The 19,259-nt window shown below is 42.0% G+C and overlaps 1 protein-coding gene across 1 annotated transcript in view; it reads left to right on the top strand.

Moving 5' to 3' along the window:
* The window catches only part of LOC102808919 (uncharacterized), an 83,428-nt gene extending 68,098 nt beyond the window's left edge, over positions 1–15,330 (top strand). Inside the window, exons 19-21 of the mRNA XM_085504842.1 lie at positions 1,553–1,874; positions 2,837–2,908; positions 10,441–15,330. Of these exons, the coding sequence (XP_085360968.1) occupies positions 1,553–1,874; positions 2,837–2,908; positions 10,441–10,561 (515 nt within the window). The 3' untranslated portion in view covers positions 10,562–15,330. The remainder of the gene's footprint in view (positions 1–1,552; positions 1,875–2,836; positions 2,909–10,440) is intronic.
* The last annotated feature ends 3,929 nt before the right edge of the window (positions 15,331–19,259 follow it).

The following is a 19,259-nucleotide window of genomic DNA, read 5'->3' as shown; positions in this document are numbered from 1 at the left end:
TTAATATAATGAAATCTTGTAAACACCACACTTAATACAATGAAATCTTGTAAACGCCACACTTAATACGATGAAATCTTGTAAACACCACACTTAACGCAATGAAATCTTGTAAACACCACACTTAATACAATGGAATTTTATAAACATACCACTTAATATAATGAAAACTTGTAAACACCACACTTAATATAATGAAATCTTGTAAACACCACACTTAGTACAATGAAATCTTGTAAACACCACACTTAATACAATGAAATCTTGTAAACACCACACTTAATACAATGAAATCTTGTAAACACCACACTTAGTACAATGAAATCTTGTAAACACCACACTTAATACAATGAAATCTTGTAAACACCACACTTAATACGATGAAATCTTGTAAACACCACACTTAGTACAATGAAATCTTGTAAACACCACACTTAACACAATGAAATCTTGTAAACACCACACTTAATACAATGGAATTTTATAAACATACCACTTAATACAATGAAAACTTGTAAACACCACACTTAGTACAATGAAAACTTGTAAACACCACACTTAGTACAATGAAATCTTGTAAACACCACACTTAATATAATGAAAACTTGTTAACACCACACTTAATACAATGAAATCTTGTAAACACCACACTTAACACAATGAAATCTTGTAAACACCACACTTAACACAATGAAATCTTGTAAACACCACACTTAATATAATGAAATCTTGTAAACACCACACTTAATACAATGAAATCTTGTAAACACCACACTTAATACAGTGAAATCTTGTAAACACCACACTTAGTACAATGAAATCTTGTAAACACCACACTTAATATAATGAAATCTTGTAAACACCACACTTAATACAGTGAAAACTTGTAAACACCACACTTAATATAATGAAATCTTGTAAACACCACACTTAATACAATGAAATCTTGTAAACACCACACTTAATACAATGAAATCTTGTAAACACCACACTTAGTACAATGAAATCTTGTAAACACCACACTTAATACAATGAAATCTTGTAAACACCACACTTAATACAATGGAATTTTATAAACATACCACTTAATATAATGAAAACTTGTAAACACCACACTTAATATAATGAAATCTTGTAAACACCACACTTAGTACAATGAAATCTTGTAAACACCACACTTAATATAATGAAATCTTGTAAACACCACACTTAATACAGTGAAAACTTGTAAACACCACACTTAATATAATGAAGTCTTGTAAACACCACACTTAATACAGTGAAAACTTGTAAACACCACACTTAATATAATGAAATCTTGTAAACACCACACTTAGTACAATGGAATCTTGTACACACTTAGTACAATAGAATCGTGTACACACTTAATATAATGATATCTTGTAAACACCACACTTAGTACAATGGAATCTTGTACACACTTAATATAATGAAATCTTGTAAACATCCCACTTAGTACAATGAAATCTTGTAAACATCATATTTTCATCAGACATGTAGTATTACTCAAATTCATTTAATTCTGTCATAGATACACCTTTAAGTTTATGGCATGTTGAAGAGATCACCAGACTACCTGAAAGTGGTGAATTTTATGACGTTGACACAAGCCTTGAACCCTTTGAAGATTTTTATGGCAATGATGTTGCAGTAGCCAACATGCCAGGAGATGATAACTATGGAAATGAGGGAGGAGTTCATATCTTGAAAAGAAATTATTTACATAAAATGCCAAATGAAGACATTGCAAACAATCCAGATACTTGGGTGCGGCGGGCAATGGGTAACAGAGACGAAAGACTCAATGTGCTTGATGGTCTAGGAAAACAAATAAATGGTGCCAGTGAAAACAAGTAAGTTATTATATTTTGATTTCATCATATATTGCACTGGGTCTGATCCCATCATGTATTGCACTGGGTCTGATCCCATCATGTATTGCACTGGGTCTGATCCCATCATGCATTGCACTGGGTTTCATCCCATCATACAATGCACTGGGTTGATCCCATCATACAATGCACTGGGTTGATCCCATCATACAATACACTGGGTTGATCCCATCATATAATGCATTGGGTTTGATCCCATCATGTATTGCATTGGGTTTGATCCCATCATGTATTGCATTGGGTTTGATCCCATCATTGTATTGCACTGGGTTTGATCCCATCATGTATTGCACTGGGTTTGATCCCATCATGTATTGCACTGGGTTTGATCCCATCATGTATTGCACTGGGTTTGATCCCATCATGTATTGCACTGGGTTTGATCCCATCATGTATTGCACTGGGTTTGATCCCATCATGTATTGCACTGGGTTTGATCCCATCATGTATTGCACAGGGTTTGATCCCATCATCTATTGCGCTGGGTTTGATCCCATCATGTATTGCGCTGGGTCTGATCCCATCATGTCTTGCACTGGGTCTGATCCCATCATGTATTGCACTGGGTTTGATCCCATCATGTATTGCACTGGGTTTGATCCCATCATGTATTGCACTGGGTTTGATCCCATCATGTATTGCACTGGGTTTGATCCCATCATGTATTGCACTGGGTTTGATCCCATCATGTATTGCACTGGGTTTGATCCCATCATGTATTGCACTGGGTTTGATCCTATCATGTATTGCACTGGGTTTGATCCCATCATGTATTGCACTGGGTTTGATCCCATCATGTATTGCATTGGGTTTGATCCCATCGTACAATGCACAGGGTCGCATTCTGTCATTAATGTAAATTTTGAGTAAGATGAATTCAACTGAAATTAATTGCATAACAACCATGTTCTCTTTTATTACAGGAAAAATAGTGTTTTTATGCTGGTATCGAAGTTCACATTTATATCAGTGGTTCTTTTTATAGTCATTAACAAGTAAGTACATTTTATTTATGGCACAGTTTACCAGACTAGCATTATTTTAACTTACAGACTGTGGTGCTGTGCTGGCTCAGTGTCCACTCACTCACAGACTGAGGTGCTGTGCTGGCTCAGTGTCCACTCACTCACAGACTGAGGTGCTGGGCTGGCTCAGTGTCCACTCACTCACAGACTGAGGTGCTGTGCTGGCTCAGTGTCCACTCACTCACAGACTGAGGTGCTGGGCTGGCTCGTGTCCACTCACTCACAGACTGAGGTGCTGGGCTGGCTCGTGTCCACTCACTCACAGACTGAGGTGCTGTGTTGGCTCAGTGTCACTCACTCACAGACTGAGGTGCTGGGCTGGCTCGTGTCCACTCACTCACAGACTGAGGTGCTATGTTGGCTCAGTGTCCACTCACTCACAGACTGAGGTGCTGGGCTGGCTCGTGTCCACTCACTCACAGACTGAGGTGCTATGTTGGCTCAGTGTCCACTCACTCACAGACTGAGGTGCTGTGCTGGCTCAGTGTCCACTCACTCACAGACTGAGGTGCTGTGCTGGCTCAGTGTCCACTCACTCACAGACTGAGGTGCTGTGCTGGCTCAGTGTCCACTCACTCACAGACTGCGGTGCTGTGTTGGCTCAGTGTCCACTCACTCACAGACTGGGGTGCTGTGCTGGCTCAGTGTCCACTCACTCACAGACTGAGGTGCTGGGCTGGCTCAGTGTCCACTCACTCACAGACTGAGGTGCTGTGCTGGCTCAGTGTCCACTCACTCACAGACTGAGGTGCTGGGCTGGCTCGTGTCCACTCACTCACAGACTGAGGCGCTGGGCTGGCTCGTGTCCACTCACTCACAGACTGAGGTGCTGTGTTGGCTCAGTGTCACTCACTCACAGACTGAGGTGCTGGGCTGGCTCGTGTCCACTCACTCACAGACTGAGGTGCTATGTTGGCTCAGTGTCCACTCACTCACAGACTGAGGTGCTGGGCTGGCTCGTGTCCACTCACTCACAGACTGAGGTGCTATGTTGGCTCAGTGTCCACTCACTCACAGACTGAGGTGCTGTGCTGGCTCAGTGTCCACTCACTCACAGACTGAGGTGCTGTGCTGGCTCAGTGTCCACTCACTCACAGACTGAGGTGCTGTGCTGGCTCAGTGTCCACTCACTCACAGACTGCGGTGCTGTGTTGGCTCAGTGTCCACTCACTCACAGACTGGGGTGCTGTGCTGGCTCAGTGTCCACTCACTCACAGACTGAGGTGCTGTGCTGGCTCAGTGTCCACTCACTTACAGACTGAGGTGCTGTGCTGGCTCAGTGTCCACTCACTCACAGACTGCGGTGCTGTGTTGGCTCAGTGTCCACTCACTCACAGACTGAGGTGCTGTGCTGGCTCAGTGTCCACTCACTCACAGACTGAGGTGCTGTGCTGGCTCAGTGTCCACTCACTCACAGACTGAGGTGCTGTGCTGGCTCAGTGTCCACTCACTCACAGACTGAGGTGCTGTGCTGGCTCAGTGTCCACTCACTCACAGACTGCGGTGCTGTGTTGGCTCAGTGTCCACTCACTCACAGACTGGGGTGCTGTGCTGGATCAGTGTCCACTCACTCACAGACTGAGGTGCTGTGCTGGCTCAGTGTCCACTCACTTACAGACTGAGGTGCTGTGCTGGCTCAGTGTCCACTCACTCACAGACTGCGGTGCTGTGTTGGCTCAGTGTCCACTCACTCACAGACTGCGGTGCTGGGCTGGCTCAGTGTCCACTCACTCACAGACTGAGGTGCTGTGTTGGCTCAGTGTCCACTCACTCACAGACTGCGGTGCTGTGTTGGCTCAGTGTCCACTCATTCACAGACTGCGGTGCTGTGTTGGCTCAGTGTCCACTCACTCACAGACTGCAGTGCTGTGTTGGCTCAGTGTACACTCACTCCCAGACTGAGGTGCTGTGTTGGCTCAGTGTCTACTCACTCACAGACTGAGGTGCTGTGCTGGCTCAGTGGCACTCACTCACAGACTGAGGTGCTGTGCTGGCTCAGTGTCTACTCACTCACAGACTGAGGTGCTGGGTTGGCTCAGTGTCCACTCACTCACAGACTGCGGTGCTGTGTTGGCTCAGTGTCTACTCACTCACAGACTGAGGTGCTGTGTTGGCTCAGTGTCACTCACTCACAGACTGAGGTGCTGTGCTGGCTCAGTGTCCACTCACTCACAGACTGAGGTGCTGTGTTGGCTCAGTGTCACTCACTCACAGACTGAGGTGCTGGGCTGGCTCGTGTCCACTCACTCACAGACTGAGGTGCTATGTTGGCTCAGTGTCCACTCACTCACAGACTGAGGTGCTGGGCTGGCTCGTGTCCACTCACTCACAGACTGAGGTGCTATGTTGGCTCAGTGTCCACTCACTCACAGACTGAGGTGCTGTGCTGGCTCAGTGTCCACTCACTCACAGACTGAGGTGCTGTGCTGGCTCAGTGTCCACTCACTCACAGACTGAGGTGCTGTGCTGGCTCAGTGTCCACTCACTCACAGACTGCGGTGCTGTGTTGGCTCAGTGTCCACTCACTCACAGACTGGGGTGCTGTGCTGGCTCAGTGTCCACTCACTCACAGACTGAGGTGCTGTGCTGGCTCAGTGTCCACTCACTTACAGACTGAGGTGCTGTGCTGGCTCAGTGTCCACTCACTCACAGACTGCGGTGCTGTGTTGGCTCAGTGTCCACTCACTCACAGACTGAGGTGCTGTGCTGGCTCAGTGTCCACTCACTCACAGACTGAGGTGCTGTGCTGGCTCAGTGTCCACTCACTCACAGACTGAGGTGCTGTGCTGGCTCAGTGTCCACTCACTCACAGACTGAGGTGCTGTGCTGGCTCAGTGTCCACTCACTCACAGACTGCGGTGCTGTGTTGGCTCAGTGTCCACTCACTCACAGACTGGGGTGCTGTGCTGGATCAGTGTCCACTCACTCACAGACTGAGGTGCTGTGCTGGCTCAGTGTCCACTCACTTACAGACTGAGGTGCTGTGCTGGCTCAGTGTCCACTCACTCACAGACTGCGGTGCTGTGTTGGCTCAGTGTCCACTCACTCACAGACTGCGGTGCTGGGCTGGCTCAGTGTCCACTCACTCACAGACTGAGGTGCTGTGTTGGCTCAGTGTCCACTCACTCACAGACTGCGGTGCTGTGTTGGCTCAGTGTCCACTCATTCACAGACTGCGGTGCTGTGTTGGCTCAGTGTCCACTCACTCACAGACTGCAGTGCTGTGTTGGCTCAGTGTACACTCACTCCCAGACTGAGGTGCTGTGTTGGCTCAGTGTCTACTCACTCACAGACTGAGGTGCTGTGCTGGCTCAGTGGCACTCACTCACAGACTGAGGTGCTGTGCTGGCTCAGTGTCTACTCACTCACAGACTGAGGTGCTGGGTTGGCTCAGTGTCCACTCACTCACAGACTGCGGTGCTGTGTTGGCTCAGTGTCTACTCACTCACAGACTGAGGTGCTGTGTTGGCTCAGTGTCACTCACTCACAGACTGAGGTGCTGTGCTGGCTCAGTGTCCACTCACTCACAGACTGAGGTGCTGTGCTGGCTCAGTGTCCACTCACTCACAGACTGAGGTGCTGTGCTGGCTCAGTGTCCACTCACTCACAGACTGAGGTGCTGTGCTGGCTCAGTGTCCACTCACTCACAGACTGCGGTGCTGTGTTGGCTCAGTGTCCACTCACTCACAGACTGGGGTGCTGTGCTGGCTCAGTGTCCACTCACTCACAGACTGAGGTGCTGGGCTGGCTCAGTGTCCACTCACTCACAGACTGAGGTGCTGTGCTGGCTCAGTGTCCACTCACTCACAGACTGAGGTGCTGGGCTGGCTCGTGTCCACTCACTCACAGACTGAGGCGCTGGGCTGGCTCGTGTCCACTCACTCACAGACTGAGGTGCTGTGTTGGCTCAGTGTCACTCACTCACAGACTGAGGTGCTGGACTGGCTCGTGTCCACTCACTCACAGACTGAGGTGCTATGTTGGCTCAGTGTCCACTCACTCACAGACTGAGGTGCTGGGCTGGCTCGTGTCCACTCACTCACAGACTGAGGTGCTATGTTGGCTCAGTGTCCACTCACTCACAGACTGAGGTGCTGTGCTGGCTCAGTGTCCACTCACTCACAGACTGAGGTGCTGTGCTGGCTCAGTGTCCACTCACTCACAGACTGAGGTGCTGTGCTGGCTCAGTGTCCACTCACTCACAGACTGCGGTGCTGTGTTGGCTCAGTGTCCACTCACTCACAGACTGGGGTGCTGTGCTGGCTCAGTGTCCACTCACTCACAGACTGAGGTGCTGTGCTGGCTCAGTGTCCACTCACTTACAGACTGAGGTGCTGTGCTGGCTCAGTGTCCACTCACTCACAGACTGCGGTGCTGTGTTGGCTCAGTGTCCACTCACTCACAGACTGAGGTGCTGTGCTGGCTCAGTGTCCACTCACTCACAGACTGAGGTGCTGTGCTGGCTCAGTGTCCACTCACTCACAGACTGAGGTGCTGTGCTGGCTCAGTGTCCACTCACTCACAGACTGAGGTGCTGTGCTGGCTCAGTGTCCACTCACTCACAGACTGCGGTGCTGTGTTGGCTCAGTGTCCACTCACTCACAGACTGGGGTGCTGTGCTGGATCAGTGTCCACTCACTCACAGACTGAGGTGCTGTGCTGGCTCAGTGTCCACTCACTTACAGACTGAGGTGCTGTGCTGGCTCAGTGTCCACTCACTCACAGACTGCGGTGCTGTGTTGGCTCAGTGTCCACTCACTCACAGACTGCGGTGCTGGGCTGGCTCAGTGTCCACTCACTCACAGACTGAGGTGCTGTGTTGGCTCAGTGTCCACTCACTCACAGACTGCGGTGCTGTGTTGGCTCAGTGTCCACTCATTCACAGACTGCGGTGCTGTGTTGGCTCAGTGTCCACTCACTCACAGACTGCAGTGCTGTGTTGGCTCAGTGTACACTCACTCCCAGACTGAGGTGCTGTGTTGGCTCAGTGTCTACTCACTCACAGACTGAGGTGCTGTGCTGGCTCAGTGGCACTCACTCACAGACTGAGGTGCTGTGCTGGCTCAGTGTCTACTCACTCACAGACTGAGGTGCTGGGTTGGCTCAGTGTCCACTCACTCACAGACTGCGGTGCTGTGTTGGCTCAGTGTCTACTCACTCACAGACTGAGGTGCTGTGTTGGCTCAGTGTCACTCACTCACAGACTGAGGTGCTGTGCTGGCTCAGTGTCCACTCACTCACAGACTGAGGTGCTGTGTTGGCTCAGTGTCACTCACTCACAGACTGAGGTGCTGGGCTGGCTCGTGTCCACTCACTCACAGACTGAGGTGCTATGTTGGCTCAGTGTCCACTCACTCACAGACTGAGGTGCTGGGCTGGCTCGTGTCCACTCACTCACAGACTGAGGTGCTATGTTGGCTCAGTGTCCACTCACTCACAGACTGAGGTGCTGTGCTGGCTCAGTGTCCACTCACTCACAGACTGAGGTGCTGTGCTGGCTCAGTGTCCACTCACTCACAGACTGAGGTGCTGTGCTGGCTCAGTGTCCACTCACTCACAGACTGCGGTGCTGTGTTGGCTCAGTGTCCACTCACTCACAGACTGGGGTGCTGTGCTGGCTCAGTGTCCACTCACTCACAGACTGAGGTGCTGTGCTGGCTCAGTGTCCACTCACTTACAGACTGAGGTGCTGTGCTGGCTCAGTGTCCACTCACTCACAGACTGCGGTGCTGTGTTGGCTCAGTGTCCACTCACTCACAGACTGAGGTGCTGTGCTGGCTCAGTGTCCACTCACTCACAGACTGAGGTGCTGTGCTGGCTCAGTGTCCACTCACTCACAGACTGAGGTGCTGTGCTGGCTCAGTGTCCACTCACTCACAGACTGAGGTGCTGTGCTGGCTCAGTGTCCACTCACTCACAGACTGCGGTGCTGTGTTGGCTCAGTGTCCACTCACTCACAGACTGGGGTGCTGTGCTGGATCAGTGTCCACTCACTCACAGACTGAGGTGCTGTGCTGGCTCAGTGTCCACTCACTTACAGACTGAGGTGCTGTGCTGGCTCAGTGTCCACTCACTCACAGACTGCGGTGCTGTGTTGGCTCAGTGTCCACTCACTCACAGACTGCGGTGCTGGGCTGGCTCAGTGTCCACTCACTCACAGACTGAGGTGCTGTGTTGGCTCAGTGTCCACTCACTCACAGACTGCGGTGCTGTGTTGGCTCAGTGTCCACTCATTCACAGACTGCGGTGCTGTGTTGGCTCAGTGTCCACTCACTCACAGACTGCAGTGCTGTGTTGGCTCAGTGTACACTCACTCCCAGACTGAGGTGCTGTGTTGGCTCAGTGTCTACTCACTCACAGACTGAGGTGCTGTGCTGGCTCAGTGGCACTCACTCACAGACTGAGGTGCTGTGCTGGCTCAGTGTCTACTCACTCACAGACTGAGGTGCTGGGTTGGCTCAGTGTCCACTCACTCACAGACTGCGGTGCTGTGTTGGCTCAGTGTCTACTCACTCACAGACTGAGGTGCTGTGTTGGCTCAGTGTCACTCACTCACAGACTGAGGTGCTGTGCTGGCTCAGTGTCCACTCACTCACAGACTGAGGTGCTGTGTTGGCTCAGTGTCCACTCACTCACAGACTGCGGTGCTGTGTTGGCTCAGTGTCCACTCACTCACATACTGAGATGCTGTGTTGGCTCAGTGTCCACTCACTCACAGACTGAGGTGCTGTGTTGGCTCAGTGTTCACTCACTCACAGACTGAGGTGCTGTGTTGGCTCAGTGTCCACTCACTCACAGACTGCGGTGCTGTGCTGGCTCAGTGTCCACTCACTCACAGACTGCGGTGCTGTGCTGGCTCAGTGTCACTCACTCACAGACTGATCTGCTGTGTTGGCTCAGTGTCCACTCACTCACAGACTGAGGTGCTGTGTTGGCTCAGTGTCCACTCACTCACAGACTGCGGTGCTGTGTTGGCTCAGTGTCCACTCACTCACAGACTGCGGTGCTGTGTTGGCTCAGTGTCCACTCACTCACAGACTGAGGTGCTGTGTTGGCTCAGTGTCCACTCACTCACAGACTGAGGTGCTGTGTTGGCTCAGTATCCACTCACTCACAGACTGAGGTGCTGGGCTGGCTCAGTGTCCACTCACTCACAGACTGAGGTGCTGTGTTCGCTCAGTGTCCACTCACTCACAAACTGAGGTGCTGTGTTGGCTCAGTGTCCACTCACTCACATACTGAGGTGCTGTGTTGGCTCAGTATCCACTCACTCACAGACTGCGGTGCTGTGTTGGCTCAGTGTCCACTCACTCACATACTGAGGTGCTGTGTTGGCTCAGTATCCACTCACTCACAGACTGAGGTGCTTGGTTGGCTCAGTGTCCAATTACTCACAAACTGAAGTGCTGTGTGTCTACTTTTCCACCATGTTTAGAGACTTGCTGCTTCAATATCCTTATACCATATGTCTAACATTTATAAAATATGTTGTTTATTTTCAGAATTTTAGGTCGTATGAGAATTATGAAGAGAGGGAACTCAGGGGCAGTCAAATTTTTCATCTTCATTTTATTTATAACAGTGATACAAATTTGTCTTTATACAATGTTGTTTTCACTGTAACCCATGTTGTTTTCTTAACTTTTGTTGTTTTCACTTTAAGTTATTTTCACTGTTTAATGTTGTTAACATGTCACTCCACAGATAACCCCCTGTCTTTAGTGGGTCAGAGGTAACCCTAAGTTTTGTGTGGGACAGTATCACCCAGTCTTGGGTGGGACAAAAGGCAATTCCCTGTCTTGGGTAGGATTTGAGGAAGCCCCAGTCATGGGTGGGACAAGAGGTAAGCCCCAGTCATGGGTGGGACAAGAGGTATGCCCCAGTCATGGGTGGGACAAGAGATAATCCCCAGTCATGGGTGGGACAAGAGGTAAGCCCCAGTCATGGGTGGGACAAGAGATAATCCCCAGTCATGGGTGGGACAAGAGGTAAGCCCCAGTCATTTTGGGGGCAAAAGATACACCTTCCGTCCCCTGCTAGAGTGACATAGAAAAACAAGAATAGATTCATAATTTGTCTATAAATGTACTTACAGAATAGTGTTTTAATATATAAACAAACCATTTTTAAATGCATTTTAAGAAATGTTTGGTGGTAAGTTATTTGTACATTTTCCTGGACTTTTTTATGAAATGATGTACATATGTCATCTTACTTAAAGAGGCTGACTTCAGTATTTTTCATAGTCTGGTACTTTATAAAAATACTAATATTTGATTTCAGTCACATACACAATGTAGTCAATTAACTTATTTTTAGCACCAAAGGTCATACATCCTGGTACTTCTACATCTTGGTACTTTTACATCCTGGTACTTTCTGGACAGGAATTTACAGCAACTCTCAGATTTGCTACCAGAATCTTTGACTTTGAGTAATTGAAAATGGATGAATTTTTGAAAATATTTGTCACTAATGATAATTATGACTTTTTTGTGAATGAATTTTATAGTCTGCGAAACTGGAATATTTAAAGATGATGAATGTAAAATCATGTGAGTTCTGTAATCATGAGTTTGTATCAAGTGTGAAAATGTCTACAAAGAGATGGAATCAATTGTTAAATAGAATTTCATTTCTCTGATGTAAAAAATCTTATTTATTTATATTATACCCTAATATTTTATTCGTTCAGCTGAGGAAAAACAAATTCAACACTTAGAAATACAATCGTCATCAATGGGGTGTACTTGAATATTAAATGCATGAATTTATAAAGTAATGTTTCTCAGTGTGCCCAGTTCACCGAGAAACGTGGACACCTGAGTGAGAAATGTGAATATAATGCCTAGATTACGGGTAACATCGTACTACAAGTTAAAGATGACTATTCTTATGGCTTTTACAGCACAAGTATTTTACCTAGCTGAAAGAAGGAAATAATATTATTTTTACATTTTACATTTTTACAAGCCAAGTTTTTGTGTTTATTTTGATTTCTCAAATGAATTTCTTTGGGACTTTGTTTCAAAGAATATACTCATTCGTGGAACATTATTATCTCTGCTTACTAGGTGTTGATTTAGAACGTGAGCGGTCGACAACACAAAACTTGTAATCTCCAATGTTTCTATGGAAATAAATTATAATAAGATTTTGATTGGACAGTACAGATAACATAACATTCACAACTTGGCTTGGATTGTTTTTTAAAAACAGTCTTTATGGAATGTTTTTTTCACAATGGATTTTATTTGTCTCATTTTAGTGATGTGATGCATAAAATCACACGATCTACAGATAAAAAAAATATATATCATGAACGAGATCATTTGTATAGTGTATTTTGAGATCAGAAACAATTTCCAACCCTCCTTCACAGTACATCCCTAATGGCATGATTTGCTGCGTTGATGTGCTCTTTGCAAAACATAATACATATTTCAATGATGTAGAACAACCCAACAGGGTGTAACATAAACAGAAATAACTTGGATTTTGTTTGTGATAATGCAATATTTTGCAGATTATTTTTCGTCGCCATGTTTGATGACTGGTTGGTTAGTTGATGTGATCATCGCATAACTTTTTATGCATTCAATCTTTTGTTAATAATTGCAATGCTATCATCTTTGACCAAATAGACATCATTCCTATCAAAAGATGATAATAATAATAATATGACATATTTGTGTGATAGCGCAGAGATATGTCTGCGCCATTTAATTTGTACAATAACAGTTTTTTAACAGAATTTTGACTTGCTGGTCTAATGCCCTACATTTAAAGATCAGATCATAATTCAGTTTTCATTCAAAAAATTTTGCTATTTTTGTGCCAATTTTCTGAAGGAAAGTGCAGACTATAAATGAGACTATTTTGTAAATTTCTGATAAAAAGAAGGGAACTGGTGGTGGATAGTTTAAATATTCAGATTTTGAGAAGCCAAATTAGTGCAGAACAAGCATGTACATTGTCAGCTTAAGTTATTAAATATTCCATATATTTGACACTTAATTTATCTCTTTACAACCAAACTTTGTATTTCTTTATTTATATTTAATATATGCATTGCAGTTTAATATACTCAGTGTTGTTTTTTAATTCCAATTTCATACCAGCTTTTTCAGTTCAACTTTTACTACCAAAACCATTACATTTGTGTGTTCTTGAATATAAGATATCATTATCATGTGACCATATCACGTGACTGCATTATGTTGATATTATGTGACAGGTTTATATCATCATGGGACCAAACTATGTTGATACTATGTGACCACATGATATTGATTTCATGTGAGGTCATTGTATTGATGTCGTGACCACATTGATGTTGTGACCACATTCATGTTGTGATCACATTAATGTCGTGACCACATTGATGTTGTGACCACATTGATGTTGTGACCACATTAATGTTGTGACCACATTAATGTTGTGATCACATTAATGTTGTGATCATATTAATATTGCACTGATATCATGTGACCATTGTATTGATATTGTCAGTGACTATATTGATATCAAGTGACATAATTATGATAATATTATGTGACCACATTTTATTATTATGATTTGACTACCAAATTTATATATTTATTTATTTGATTTGATTAAACCAGTATTTTATTGTTTACTGCCATTAATTGTTAAGGCTAGCATGCTAACATTGTACAGCTGCCTTCCATCATGGCTGGTGCACTGGGGCTATCAATTCTGCCTCTAACTTTTCTATTAATTGCATTATACTTGTTTTTTTGGGTGACCCTTCTTGTTCCGAAAACCCATTAGGTTTGGATTTGATAATATGGCCGACTGGTGACCCTTATTGTCCTAAAACCTCATTAGGTTTGGATTTGATAATATGGCCGACTGGTGACCCTTATTGTCCTAAAACCTCATTAGGTTTGGATTTGATAATATGGCCGACTGGTGACCCTTATTATCCTAAAACCTCATTAGGTTTGGATTTGATAATATGGCCGACTGGTGACCCTTATTGTCCTAAAATCTCATTAGGTTTGGATTTGATAATATGGCCGACTGGTGACCCTTATTGTCCTAAAACCTCATTAGGTTTGGATTCGATAATATGGCCGACTGGTGACCCTTATTGTCCTAAAACCTCATTAGGTTTGGATTTGATAATATGGCCGACTGGTGACCCTTATTGTCCTAAAACCTCATTAGGTTTAGATTTGATAATATGGCCGACTGGTGACCCTTATTGTCCTAAAACCTCATTAGGTTTGGATTCGATAATATGGCCGACTGGTGATCCTTATTGTCCTAAAAACCCATTAGGTTTAGATTTGATAATATGGTCGACTGGTGACCCTCATTGTCCTAAAAACCCATTAGGTTTAGATTTGATAATATGGTCGACTGTTGACCCTTTTGTTCTGGAAACCATTAAGTTTGGATTTGATATGACCGACTGGTGATCTTTATTGTCCTAAAAACCAATCAAGTTTGGATTTGATAATATGGCCGACTGGTGACCCTTATTGTTTTAGAAACCCATTAGGTTTTGATTGATAATATGGCCGACTGGTGACCCATATTGTCCTAAAAGCACAATAGGTTTGGATTTGATGAGAAGACTACATTCATTGTACATTTATGAGTTCAGTCCTTGTCAATCATGCCTGCAGAACACATGTATATGATTTTTGTTTAAAACAAGGACTGTATTATTGACTTATTTCTACTATGTATTAATACTGCATACTACGTATTGTGTGGAGCACGTTAGGGACCTCTTGTCGCTCTACAGTGCGTATGTCTGTACTACTACAATTCAAATCAGATTTTGTACATTTTGCATTGCAGAATCTTATAAATGATTTGCATATTTATTACAAGGTTTGAAAAGCTATCAAAATGTATTACCGGTACTTAATATAAAAATTAAAAGGCAATGAGATATATTTATTGCTAAATTCTTCACATTATTTAATTGATGTAATACTGAACCAAAAAGATGTTTGTGTACGTACTAAATGCAGTACAATGAACATTGCTAGAAGAATCGTTTATTAGTTTCTATCTATTTGCATATGTGACTATGTACTCAGAATTTATTTATTTGGTGGAGACATGTTCAATTTGTCTCAGTTTTACATATTTTAAAGAATGTGCCAAAATATGCAGCATTTGGCTCATTACCAGATGTTGGTTCCAAGTGTCGGCATGTAAAGATAAACTGTGCAATATGCTTGGCACTTGTTTTAAAGATGTGAAATTTCGATATTTACTGGGGTTGTTTTCTAGGAGCATGTATTTAACAAAGTTTGCTTTGATAATGGCGGCAGAAACTATAAAAGCTTTTATGTATGAACACGCTGGTCTTGTTTTCTTCAATAAAAACTTAATTTCTTTTCTAAGTATTTATGTCTGATTGTTTTATCTTAAACGTATATTTTCTTTGGTTTGAATTTAGCAAATGATTGAAATTTGCAAATTTTATAGTGTCATAGTATTCCATGTTTGGATCTAGTTTACCGAGCAAACTATTTGAATCTGACTTTGGCTGAAATATTCATCTAAATTGAGTATTTCTGCCATTCCTGACAAAGATCTTGATTTCAATCAAACTTACAAACTAGTTACATACACCGGACATTATGGAATCTTGATGCATGTAGTTTGATTTTTCAGATTAAAAATGGCCGACTTGTGCATGGGCATTTACCGAGGTAATTTTTTTGCTGTTCAAGAGCCATATTTCTGATATGTCTTGACCAATCATTTTCAAACTTTATACGAGTATATACATCATAACATATTTATTTATTTCAAGTTCTGATACTCAGGAAAGGAAGGATAGTTTTGAATGCATACACTTGATTAGCAAATCACGATGTTGACATTCCCCATAAAATAGTGAAGACTTTAAATCAAAATCAAAAGCAAAGTGTTTTGCAACATTACATGCCATCTTGCTAACTAACTGTCCAAATCGTTCCAAGAACCACTGTAACAAAGTAGGTGACATCACCCCAGATTTAAATACCTATTATAACAATTGTCCATATTTGGACGTTGCATTATGTACATTATCAGATGATAGAGTATATTATTCTGTCTTGTTTCATTGGCCCTAAACCTGCATAACATTGTTAAGTTAGACTCAGCAATGACAAACCATGCAACATTTCCAGTATTGTAGGCTTTGTGACGTAAACAAAAAAAGCATATTAAGACAAATGAGCAAAATTATTAAGTATTAATACGTATAAACTTCAAACTTACCAATCAACTTAAGTGTGTCAGCATGTTTCAGAATAGAGTAATATGTGTGTACATGTTCCAGGGCCACCGCATTCTACACCAGTACATTAATTATCAAACACATATTTATGATATTATACTGTAAAATACTTTTTTTTCGATGAAAAGACTTTTTGGGTTATTTGTATGGAATACATTTTTACTGATTTTTGAGGAGTTGAATCTAAAATATAAGAAAAAAAGTATATTTGCTGGATTTTATTTTCACTGAATCATTCCTTCAGCGAAAATTACCGTAGTTGCAAATGAATATAAAGTATTTGACAGTATCATGTATTCCACACTTGATAAGAATAGATGTACTTCGTGACAAATGACCGAATGGTACAACCTGATCGTTTTCTATTACTTTTTATTATCAATAAGCATGATAAACTTACAACATATAGAGAAGTTAACATTTCAAAGTTAATTTTTCGCTTAAATCTACATATTATTACTAAAATTAATTCCATGTCAATAAATTGTATTTTCTGTTAAAATTTTGATTCTAAAAAGATTTGCCATTATTAATATCCTTGGTATATGTTGACAGGTTATCTCCAACTAAATCAACTCTACATTCGAAGTAACACCTCTATACACACAAATAATTTTTGTGGAAAATTTAAAAAAAAAATTCTGCCAAAGCAAGAAGTACAACTGAGAAAACACAAGTATATATAACAATGAAAACAAGAACATACCAAATAAAATACTAATGAAAAATATCAGTCCAAGTAATTTACTTTAAAATACTATTAATTTCAATAAAAAAATGGGTGACATATTAAAGCACATAGGGGAACATAAATACTTGAGTAAACAAAAACACAAAGAATATAGTTATTTGCAAATCACTTTGGCAAGATACATGATATATACCGGTATGCACATGATAGTTTGCTTTATACTAGCACGGTATGTGAACATAACTTTTTTTTTTAAATACCATATTTGTTAAATTTAAAGCTCATATGTACACATAACCCATTATTATGGATTATGGAAATATGGCCATTACGTAGGTTCATTTTGTATGTTTTAAAAATACTATACACACACAACACAGGGATTATTGTTAAAAAATTAAAACCAATTACATAACAGGACTCCATAAATAACTTTTAATTTTCTTGAGAAGAGACAACTGAATAATGGTACTGTAAAATCTGTAATAGAAGCAAAATGTTCATAAGGAACGAATACAGTTTTTATTAGGGGTGCTACTTCAAATACAGATTTCACGATAGTGGTAATTCTACTGATATATTGTAACAGTAAATGAATAACTATTTTATAATGAAATCAAATTTGGGTTGTGCGATGCGAGATATCACAGATCTAACAAAATGGACACCAAGGTAAATAAAATAAATAAAATATTTTGGACCTCTACTCATTATTATGAATTTCATAATAACAAACAAGCAGCCTGTCGGCTGAGATAGCTCCGCTGTTAGCAATGCACATGGCAATTAAAGAACAGAAGATATCATTAGAAAATGAACAAATCTGAGAGAGGTCCACATGTAGTACCTATATATGTAATATCAAAGCAATTGGACTTGCGGTTTTTAACAAGAATCCGAAAATATCACTTTTTACCAAAAATTACAAAAATATTCATCAAAATTAGAGAATTAAAGATATCATTATGAAATGAACAAATCTGAGAGAGGTCCACATGTAGTACATATATATGTAATATCAAAGCAATTGGACTTGCGGTTTTCAACAAGAAGTCGAAAATATCACTTTTTACCAAAAATTACAAAAATATTCACCGAAATTAGAGAATTATAGATATCATTACAAAATGAACAATCTGAGAGAGGTCCACATGTAGTACCTATATATGTAATATCAAAGCAATTGGACTTGCGGTTTTCAACAAGAAGTCAAAAATATCACTTTTTACCAAAAATGACAAAAATATACACCAAAATTAGAGAATTAAAGATATCATTACAAAATGAACAAATCTGAGAAAGGTCCACATGTAGTATCTATATATGTAATATCAAAGCAATTGGACTTGCGGTTTTCAACAAGAAGTCGAAAATATCACTTTTTACCAAAATTAGAGAATTGAAGATATCATTACAAAATGAACAAATCTGAGAGAGGTCGACATGTAGTACCTATAAATGTAATATCAAAGCAATTGGACTTGCGGTTTTCAACAAGAAGTCAAAAATATCACTTTTTACCAAAAATGACAAAAATATTCACCAAAATTAGAGAATTAAAGATATCATTACAAAATGAACAAATCTGAGAGAGGTCCACATGTAGTACCTATATATGTAATATCAAAGCAATTGGACTTGCGGTTTTCAACAAGAAGTCGAAAATATCACTTTTTACTAAAAATGACAAAAATATTCACCAAAATTAGAGAATTGAAGATATCATCATGAAATGAACAAATCTGAGAGAGGTCTACCCAAGGTACATATACACCAAGTATCAAAGCATTCAGGCTTGTAGTTTTCAAGAAGAAGTCGAAAAAGTAAAACATTGACACGGACGACGGACGACGACGACGACGGACAATCACTCATATGATAAGCTCCGCTCGACAAAGTCGACAGCGGAGCTAAAAAGAAGAGCTAATTGTACCCACAATGCAACTGGCTTATATTTAGTGCTCCTTTATTTAATACACATTTTACTGTACAGTTAAATTGTGCTTTTTGTTATATATAATTTATAAAGTAAGGGTAAATATACTTTAATATACGACAAAGATCTTGTGTGTATCAAATATATTTTGACCATAAGTATTACCAAATCACAGCGGTCACCTGGAAAGGTTCTACGAAAGTGAATGAACATGAAGATCACTGTATTCAAAAACGCTTGTATAACCACACTTTGCGAATAAGCAAAGGCACCAGCGAATACAGCCTGTAACGAAAACTAACCAATTCTCTCACAGACTCACTCATTTTCATTTAGTATTTCTAGAAATCTATGTTTGTCTTGCGATTTATGTTTATCTCGCATTTCGTGCGTCTTCTTTAATAATTCATTCAAGATC

Source organism: Saccoglossus kowalevskii, chromosome 10 (assembly GCF_978046115.1).
Source record: "Saccoglossus kowalevskii chromosome 10, keSacKowa6.1, whole genome shotgun sequence".
Classification (NCBI taxonomy): Eukaryota; Metazoa; Hemichordata; class Enteropneusta; family Harrimaniidae; genus Saccoglossus; species Saccoglossus kowalevskii.
This window is presented reverse-complemented; position numbering and strand designations above follow the sequence as displayed.